Below are 10,448 nucleotides of genomic sequence, written 5' to 3' on the forward strand. Positions count from 1 at the left end.
AGTGCACCTCATCAAGCGAAAAAGTTGATGACGGTATTCTATATTTCATTAAAATTGGTGATCACATCCGATATTTTTGGATTCAATTGTTTCAATGAACCAGAAGACTTCCCAATGGGGCATGGGAATTGCGGAGAACCACAAGACATTTCCACGCTCCTGATGACTACAAAATATCTTTTTAGTTACAACTATTTGCTATTATTATTTTTGTATGCTTTATGGTGTGAATTAATAAAATTGTTATTGACTATTCAATCTGATGATATTCTTAAGTCGTCTCAAACAATATAGACTTGGTTATAAATATAGATATCTAGATCTAATTTATTGGCGTTGGTGATAGATTACAGACTTGTATTCGGTTTCACAAATGGCTTTTCGTATGTTCCACCTGGTTTTAACTTATGTGCTCTGTATGCCATTTACGATTTTAGCATCCCCAGATGAACTGGGCAATATGAGCATCGACGATTATATCAATTATGTTAATCCACCGGCTGTTCACAAGTACAAAGTAAGCCAATCTCATTTTTATTTCTATAATTTTTTTCTATTTAAAATTTGGTTATAAAAGTATTTATATTCTTACGCAGCATGACAATGGAGACAACGTACTCTGTGTCAAATTTACTGATCAAATTTCCCTCCGCCCTGCAAAAAATCAAAATGGGTATGATAAGGTAAGATTTATAGTCTTTTTAGAAAGGAGTTTCTTTCATATTATGACGAGGATAGCGATTTCTAATGTCTTTCAAGATAATCTGGCCTATCTATGAAACTCTCTTCAGATAAAATATTGATGTATAGGATTGAAATATACATGATAAATAACAGATCTATTAAACAGGAGCTTATAAACTATAACTCATATTTTCTACTTCATTTAATATGTGTAAATATGTGGTATTTTCTATTCTCTTTAGACTCTGTAAATTAGATATACTACCTCGGTCCTCATTTAATATTTTTATTTTCAGTTTGTAATATCATCATATAGATCATGAGATAAAGGTTCCAGTCCCGAATAAGATGGTTCATTTTTGTAATCTGCCTTAGAAATTTTCTTTTGAAGATCAATGTTTTTTATAGGTAGTCAAATATAATAATTTAATAGTGTTTTGTTTTATAGGACAAGTTTCTATCGGCTCTATACAATATCATTCAATTGTGGGTATATTATTAATTTAGACTCTGGAATTGTAGAACAATTCAAATATAAGCTGGAGGGATACTCAAGAAGGGGAACCCTCTTCAAATATCTCAGGCAGTGGACTTGGAAAAAGGTGTCCTGAAGGAACAGTTTCTGTCAGGGAGATAAAGCACGAACACGTAAAACGGGCAGGATCTGTAAATATGTTTTTGAGGAGAAAAATGGTAGAATTTTCGAATCAGGTTCATGACGTACGTATGAGATTTCATTTGTTTTTTCCTTTTTAATAGGAAGTTGTGAATGTCAGGGTGAAGCCAAACAAAACGACCATGGCCACTCAAATTTAGACTTGTCTTTTGGAATGGTTTTTATTGTTATTGTTATTGTTATTAGGATTTGATTGTGCCTAAATTTATGAATCTATATTTTAGAATATATTTTTTAGACTATCAAATCATGATATTGTTAGAAACATTAAATTATATAATTTTTTAGTTAATCTTATTTATTCATATTTTATAAATAGTAGTTCACATGAACCCATCGTATATGAGAATGAGTGGTTCATTTTGGAAGTATTTTTTCATAATATGTCAAATTATGATATTGTTTTGATTAAAGGGAAAAATGGGTTTTAAGGGGACCTTGTACAACATGTTTTGAAGGGACCTGAAACCTTCGGTTTTTTTATGGATCCGGAACCCATAAAAGATTGCTGCAAGAATATACATCAAAGACATAAAGCAGCCCAACCACAACCTCACATGTCGGATCAAATTTTACAGAACTAGTGGCACAAAAGAAGGCCAAGGACACCCCAAAATATTTTACATGAACAAGAACATAGAGAAACAAACTCCCTCAGCCAAAATCATGGGTTTTATCCAAACTCCCACAACCAAATCCTTGTGATTGATTCCCGTAGAAAGAAGCAAGTTCATGACATAGATCACATTACCAACTAGATTCTTTTAGATAAGCATACAAAGACACTTTGGGACCAAAGGGTTTTGAAAGGCTCCCCAAAAATTCAGCTTGATAGAAGCCAAACTACCAATCCACAACAAACCATATGTAGACCACCAGCAGCTTCTGAGAACAAACACAACACCCGACTCCACCTCTGTAGAAGAAAGGTCATCCCCAGAACAAACCATCTCCACCTCGATAGAAGAAAGGGCCACCTCAATAGGTCGGATCAACGAAAACCAAAGATGATGAGATAGAAATAGGAGAGAAAGAGACTTAGGAGTCAAAAGATGAGGACATGCAAGACCAAACCCCATCAATAGAAAAAACAAGGGTTTTAAAAAGGCTCCCTTAACCTTCCTTTGAAGCAAAAAAGTAGGGGGATTCACAAAGATCCAAAAACCAGAATACACCATCCCTTGGGGTTTTAAGAGGATCCCTAAATGGAAAGCACTGGGTTTTAGAATGGCTCCCAAAACCATAAAAGGAATAGAGAAACAAAGCCTCCTACCAAACGCCAGTGAGCAGAGGACCAACGGAAACCACTAAACACTCAAAAGCTCCCAAGGCAACATGGGAAGAGAGACCCATCTCCAAAAGAAAAAAACCACCTGGTACAGCCCCCTGCAACAAATCAAAGGAAAACCAGCAAAACACATCTCCACCTCTAAAGGAGATGGAGTCACCTCAATAGAACGAGCCATGTATAACCCTTGAGAAGGAAGAAAAAGAGGGTACCTAGGGTAACAAGCAGGGTAGTCAAATTATTATATTGTTATTAGCATTAGATTGCATATCTTTTGAGTCAACCTCATTTACCCACATTTCATGAGTAGTAGTTCATGCAAACCCATCTCTTATGAGAATGAATGGTCTACTTAGCCCTCATTGCATCTAAGTTAAGAATAATTGAGTTGAAGCGCGATTAAGATGGGAAACCTCTAGAGGATCCTAGTGTTTCCCTCATATGAACATCACCTAGATACAATGAGTGTTAAATGAATCATTCACTTTTGAAAGAAACATGTTTATGTAAACTGCTACTAGGAAATTTTGATTCAATAAACTTATTAAAAAATTGTACAATTATCTTGATAACAATATCATAATTCAAAATGAAAAATACTTCCTACTTTTCATGAACTTTTAAAATAAAGTTTGTTACTAGAATGCAATTTACTTTTAAAGTATGATGTTTCTCGTTATTTTGAAGTATGCCGTTCTGCAATATACTTCTGATGGAATCTATAGCGCACAAGGAACGTTTAATATATGGGAACCATACGTCTCATCTAATGATGTTTTTAGCCTTGGCCAAATTTGGCTTGTCCAAGATGAACCAATAACACAAACAATCGAGGCTGGCTGGGAAGTAAGTATTGTCATTCAATTGTGTAAACTTTAATTCTATTATAATTCGGTTTTCTTCAATATAATCTAAATAACTAGAAGAAAAAAATTGCAACAAAATAATCTAGTATTGATATATATGATGTTATAATATCATTTCAGGTCTATCCATCTTTCTACGAAGATTCTCGACCTAGACTTTTTGTATATTGGACGGTAACTATGCAATTTGGATATCATGATATTTTTTTTTGCACTCAAGTTTAAGACATATATATTCTACTCATAAACATATGCCACTGTCTTCATGCAGAATGATAATTACAAGTCCACGGGTTGTAGGAATGTTGATTGTCCAGGATTTGTGTTGTCCAATGGTGCACAATACTATCCAGGCCAGCCCATAGAACAAGTATCTGAGTATGGCAAAGATCAGATTGACATGTTGATAAGCATAAAAAGAGTAAGTGACAGTTTCAATAGTGTTAAAATATATTTCATTCTTGATTATCAACAGGGAGCACTTATCCTCTTCTCGCACATATGGATATTGTGGTGGAGTATCAATCTAACCCTAATCCCATGTTTTTATTTAGAATTTTCTCAAATTGTATGTGAAAAATAGTTCATTAGAGTACACTCTTTGACAATAAATCTAGTATATATTTATATTTATAATCTAACGTATTAAATGTTCTTTAAAAAAAATATTATTATCAACCGGGATGAGAATTTGTGTCAATAAAAAGATTGTTTCTATTAATTTTCAAATATATTCTTAATTATAATAAACTTATGCATATATTAGGTTATTTTAGATTTTTGGTGTTGTTCACATTTAAATTAGCTACTTTAGGGAGGATTAATATGTCGGTGCCTGTATACTATTTCTTAATTTAACATTTTTATTGTAAGTTCTTTTTATTGAGCTTATGGTATCGATCTCTTTCCTTATATCATTGAAAAAACTTAATTATATTAAATAACTGTTTACTAGAAAGTCTAATTTATATTTTTTATTATAAAATCTGAAAGTATTTACTCTTAGATAGTTTTAGTTTATATAAAAATTAATATATTAAATCTTAAATCCTAATTTAATAGGTTATAGTAAAAAAAGTACTAATTGTTTCAAAGTATAATTCTAGATGTTAACAGGGAGATAGTTTTGATCCTATATGTTAAAGGAACCTAAGTGGCATGGTAGTACTTAATTTTATTTTTATGATAGTTGACATTTTTTTTCAGTAAACTAACAATGTTGTCTTTAATATGCAGGAAATTTTACAAGGTGAAGCAATATGGTCCTTATATATACAAGACAAAGTTGTTGGTTACTGGCCTGGATCCTTATTTAGTTCACTGGCTGAATCAACCAATATAGTGCAATATGGAGGAGAAGTTCTGCATTCTACTAATGATCCAGGAACCCCATTCTCAAAAACACATATGGGTAGTGGTCATTTTCCTCAAGAGGGCTTTTCAAAGGCAGCTTATATTAGGGACATCCAAATGCACGACTCTAATAATTCTCTTGTGTACCCAAAAGAAACAATTATAGCAACGATACCACTTTGCTATAATTTAATTCTTGCTATTAACAATACTAATCCAGAATGGGGTCACTACATGTTTTTTGGTGGTCCTGGGGGTGATAATCCTAGTTGTCTCAATTAATTATTATTTCTAGTAAGGATACATATCATTAATGCGTCTATGCTTTTATCATGTAATATATTTCAAATAAGTTTGAATTATATGAGATATTTTATAATTGAAATATTAAATTATATTACTATAATTTTTTAGCATTTTGCTAGTAGCTTATATTTTTAATTTGAACAATTCTTTAATGAATTAGTTGCATTAATTCAAGATTTAACCCTAAGCTTAATTGAACTATAATGTTAACCTTCGCACTAATTGAACTCTCATGGGTTTATTTTAACCCCAACCCTCCCTAACTTTAATCTTGATACTAATCAATGTTCAATCAAGGTTATAGTTTTTATTAAGGTAATAGTTAGGTTTAAGGTTTGAATAAATGTTAGAGTTAGTGTTTTTCATTTATGTTGCTAGCTATTTTAAATATTTGTTGATAACATTATTTGATGACTTTATTAATCTAAATAATCCAATTACTTTACATAAGTTCTAATATTTAGTATTTCTGATATTTAGTGGAAGATAAAAGAAGCACATTTTTTTGGCCAAAATACTAAAGAAATATTTTTTAGTTTATTTAAAATTATTTTGATTCAAGAACTATTTTTTTTTAAGGTTAGAAAGTACAATGTTGGACATTATTATATGTGTCTATTGCTAAATGGTGTTTAGATCAATATACATACATATTTTTTTTATTTTATTCTTTAATAGAATTTTTTTTAACATGTAATCATGTTGAAGAGGATGATGTAGCCACAATTCACAACAAAGATATAAACTAATAATATGTATTTCCAAAATAAAACACAAAAAAAAAAACCCCAAGAAATTTCATTAATTTTGCTTCCTTCTAAATCCATCCTCCCTCAAAATTTGAAAGAAAACTTCCTTTTAAGTACAAATCTAAATATTAACCTTTTTAGCAATTTTTATAAAAATAAAAAAAATTACCATTTTTGAAAGTTTTTTGGCAATATTTAGCAACCTTTCCAACTTGCCCTTTTTTGGGCAATTTAGCATGCTTATCTAGATGATTTATAGAAATTCCCAATTTATTTAAAACTAACTAAAGAAATAGTAATTTTCAACGTACTAATCTAATTACATGTAATAGTTTAAAACTATTTTAAAAATTCAATTTGGAAAAACCCCAAGCCTGCTCCAATTGCTGGAAAAAAGTATGGCTTCTAAAAGTCCCTGCATCATTCTTCTTTGGTTGAAACAACTTAGCTCCTGCAAGTTACTCTTCTGAAACTTGTATAATTTATCAGAATCCAAATTCTTAAATTCCCATTTTTTAATCCATGAGTTAAGTCCTTCCCATTGTAACAAATACTTACTGTAATGACCTTGTTGTGTGTACATTTTCTTCTTGCCCAAAATATGTGTAATCTTTTCTTTTTTCCTACCTATCACTACAACATCCTCATCTTTATTTCTAGTTGTACTTTTATAATTCAAAACTTTAACATCCTCCAAAGTAATTACTTTTGGCATTTCTTCACTTTCTTCTTTCACCATCATCAATGCATAATAGAACTTGTTTACCTTCACTTATTTGATTAATTCTCCTGTGAAAATCAAGCTTTCAACTTCATTCTCATCCTCAAGGGGCAATAAGATCACTTTGGAACCATACTTCCAAAAAGTATATGTATTCTTTTTGCCATCATGCATTACCTTTCGATCATATTGTCATGGCCTTCCCAACAACACATGACAAGCATCCATTGGAATGAGGTCACACCATACTTCATCTTTATAAGTTTTTCCTGTAGATAACTTAATCAAGCACCTCTTATCAACAACAACTTCATTTACTTTTTTAAACCATGCAATCTAATAAGAATGCAAATGATTTTCATAATTTAAGTTTAATTTATCTATCATCTCTTTGGAAACCATATTCTCACAACTACCAATATCAACAATAACTTGGCATACCTTACCACCTTAAGTGCATCTAGTTCGAAAAATATTTGTTCAAAACCAAGAATCTTTACAATATCTTATATGTTTTTGCTCCTTCACGGGAATAACTATTGCTCATCTCATCATAAGAGTCTCCCCCACATCTGGTGAAACCTTAGACTCAATCCCTTCTTTTGAATTCTTGGCTTGAGATAAGTTTAGTCAATGTCATTCTCCATGTTGATGTTCCTGTTTGTTATAGTTTAAGAATTCAAATGGCCTATGGATCGCTTCACCACAATTAAAGAAAACAAAAAGCTTTAGTGCATTTTCCCACCCTCTACCATCGTTATAATCTCTTCCCCTTTGAAATTGTTTTCCTCTTTTTTTATTTTGCACATCCTGATGGGTATCTCCCAATTTTTTTTCTCCCCAAGATAATTCTCCTTGACTATAATTTAAATTACCCAAATCAAAGCACTTTATCTAACAATTGAGAAAATAAATTCTATTCTAAGTGAGGAAGGTGAAACCATGCAAGTTTTGAAAAAATAACTTAAGTGGACACCATCAGAGAACAATATTTCACTGTTATTTTCTCAAAAACTTATCATAACAATTTCATACAAATCTCCCTCTTACAAATGAGGGGGTCACCACTTTATATAGGCTTCATGCCTTGGCTACATGAAAAATGCTAATTAGGGTTTTCATTGAAAGATTCCCCACACATGATGCAACAAGGTGGGAATCAACAATAAATGCCCATTATGCAATTAATTACAATCCTACCAAAAATGGCACCCATAAAGCATTAATTAGCCATTACATTCAAAAAGTGCCCACTACGCAATGAATTCACCCTCTTGCAAAAGATCACCCATCGTGCAATAACGATTCCTCCATGCAAAACTGCCCCATCATGCCATAAATGCACCATCACCTTCACTTGTGATAGCTGCATACAAAAGATGCTCCATTAATTCATCGCGGTTTATTATGATTTTCTTCTACCTTTAAAGCTAACTGGTATGCTTCTTTAATACTTTAACCTTATGCATGTTCAATTGATCTTGAATAGAGAATTTTAGACCATTCACATACCTCGCAACCATCCACTCATCAGTTTCATGGTGCTCCATGCAAATAGATAATTTTTAAAACTCATTTGTATAATCATCAATAGTAGATAGATGTTCTTTCAAGTTATGAAATCTATGAAAAAGGGTTTGCACATAAGACATATATAGTCTGTACTCATAACCACATGCCACTGTCTTGATGCAGAATGATGATTACCAGTCCACAGGTTGCAGGAATTCGGATTGTCCAGGATTTGTGCTATCCACTGGTGCACAATACTATCCGAGCCACGTGATAGCTTAAATTGAGTAAAAATGTATTTCTTTACTAATTGTCAATAGGGAGAACTTATCCTCTTCTCCTACCTATGGGTATCATGCTGAAGTACAAGTCTAACCCTAATCCCATGTTTTTATTTAGAATGTGTGTGAAAAATAATGGAGGGGACTATATAAGTAGTGAGGAACAACACTCTTTTGATAGTAAATAGAGTCCTTTTTTACATTTAAATCTAACATATTAAATGTTCTTTACAAGAATTATTATTATTAACAATCAAGAGAATTATGTCAATAAAAAGATTGTTTCTATAAATTCTAACATATATTATGTATTATGCAGCTCAAGTTGTCTGCTTATTATTTCTTAATTTTACTATTATGTTATAAGCTCTCTATATATTGAGCTTATGCTATTGGGCCTTTTCTTTGTTTATATAATAAAAAATAAAGTTGTGTATATAAAATAATTATTTATTATAAATTTTATCTTAAATTTTATATTATAAAAGATATAAGCATTTATTATGAGATAAATATAGTTTATATAAATAGTAATATATTAAATATAAAATTCTAATTTCATAGGCTAGAAAATGTTAACTCTTTAAAGTATAATTTTGAATGTTAATAAAGGATAGTTTATATATTGAATGTTAAAGGAACCCAGGTGGCAATGTAGGACTTATTTTTTCTCAATTATAGTTGACTACTTATTTCAATAAACTAATAATAATGCTTTTAATATGTAGGAAAATTTACAAGGTGGAGCAATATGGTCCTTATATATAGAAGATAAAATTGTGGGTTATTGGCCTGGATCCTTATTTAGTTCATTGGCTGAATCAACCACAATAGTGGAATATGGAGGGGAAGTTGCACATTCTGATAATGATGTAGGAACCCCATTCTCAAAAACACACATAGGTAGTGGTCATTTTCCTCAAGAGAGCTTCTCAAAGGCAGCTTATATTAGGGACATCCAAATGCACAACTCTAATAATGTTCTTGTGTACCCTCAAGAAACCATTCTAGCAAAGAAACCACTTTTCTATAATTTAATTGTTGCAATTGACAATACCAATCTAGAATGGGGTCACTACATGTTTTTTGGAGGTCCCGAGGGAGATAATCCTAGTTGTCTCAATTGATTATTAGTTATTGTAAGGATACATATCATTAATGCATTTATGCTTTTACTATGTAAACTATTTGATATTAATTTTTAATTATATTAGATATATATATTTTTAAAAATATTTTAAAATTAATATAAACTTTTAGTTTTTTGGCTAGTAGCTTATATTTTTAATTTCATTGACTCTTTTATGAATTAGTTGATAATGTATTTGATAATGCGATAATAAAGTATGGTTAATAATGCACATTAATGTGGTCTTGTCAATAGAAGGAATGGAAAGACAAGCCTTCATGCTCATGGCTACCATTATGAAAACTTACATTAACTTATTGAATATGATCAACTCTTACAAGATAGATGTTTGTTGTTTGGTTGAATCATCAAGCAAACATTTTATTGTTAGTGAATCTTAAGGGAACTCACAATTAGAATCAAAGGGATAATTCTTGCTAAATTTAAGAATTGATGTTATAAAAGACAATGTTAGGATGACCCCTTCAGCTATTTACTCTTCAAATAATTTTTTATTACTTCTACTTAAATAAGATGTAATTATACTTATAAATATTATTTTGTAGTGAGGTGATTAGACAAAAAAATTATATTTCCTAAAGAGAAAATTATTACAATCATTCACTACACTAGTGATTGAATTATGTAAATTATATATTACATAAAAATATAAATAAGATATTACTATTGTTACCAAGGAATGTGATAATAGATAATACCAATCTATACTAAAAAGAAATGTATAGTATCATAGAGATGGGGAAGAGGGTGACATACAATATAAAAGGGCTTATGTGATACTAAAAATTTAATTATGGTCCCTAAAATAGCATAGAAGACAATTAGACACTAAATATAGTGCATTTTAAATGTTGGATAAGGT

At 30.9% G+C, this 10,448-nt stretch overlaps 1 protein-coding gene across 2 annotated transcripts; it reads left to right on the plus strand.

The window, feature by feature from the left end:
- Positions 1 to 314: 314 nt before the first annotated feature.
- LOC131857068 (protein neprosin-like) lies at positions 315 to 5,179 on the plus strand. 2 transcript variants are annotated; one of them, XM_059209104.1, is made up of 7 exons: positions 315 to 517; positions 597 to 683; positions 1,207 to 1,404; positions 3,336 to 3,494; positions 3,635 to 3,688; positions 3,786 to 3,935; positions 4,751 to 5,179. In XM_059209104.1, the coding sequence occupies exons 1-7, from the start codon at positions 374 to 376 to the stop codon at positions 5,147 to 5,149; spliced, it is 1,191 nt and encodes a 396-aa protein (XP_059065087.1). In that variant the 5' UTR covers positions 315 to 373; the 3' UTR covers positions 5,150 to 5,179. The 2 variants fall into 2 exon arrangements, with proteins under 2 accessions (XP_059065087.1, XP_059065088.1); XM_059209105.1 differs by lacking the exons at positions 3,336 to 3,494; positions 3,635 to 3,688.
- The last annotated feature ends 5,269 nt before the right edge of the window (positions 5,180 to 10,448 follow it).

The sequence above is a fragment of the Cryptomeria japonica genome, chromosome 7, assembly GCF_030272615.1.
Source record: "Cryptomeria japonica chromosome 7, Sugi_1.0, whole genome shotgun sequence".
NCBI classification, from domain to species: Eukaryota; Viridiplantae; Streptophyta; class Pinopsida; order Cupressales; family Cupressaceae; genus Cryptomeria; species Cryptomeria japonica.

What these genes read in the sequence shown, in the direction of transcription:
- LOC131857068 (XM_059209104.1), top strand. Translation starts at nt 374, where the DNA reads ATGGCTTTTCGTATGTTCCACCTGGTTTTAACTTATGTGCTCTGTATG. An exon ending in CAATCGAGGCTGGCTGGGAA is followed by an intron (nt 3,495 to 3,634) that starts GTAAGTATTGTC and finishes ATATCATTTCAG; the next exon opens with GTCTATCCATCTTTCTACGA. An exon ending in GACTTTTTGTATATTGGACG is followed by an intron (nt 3,689 to 3,785) that starts GTAACTATGCAA and finishes GTCTTCATGCAG; the next exon opens with AATGATAATTACAAGTCCAC.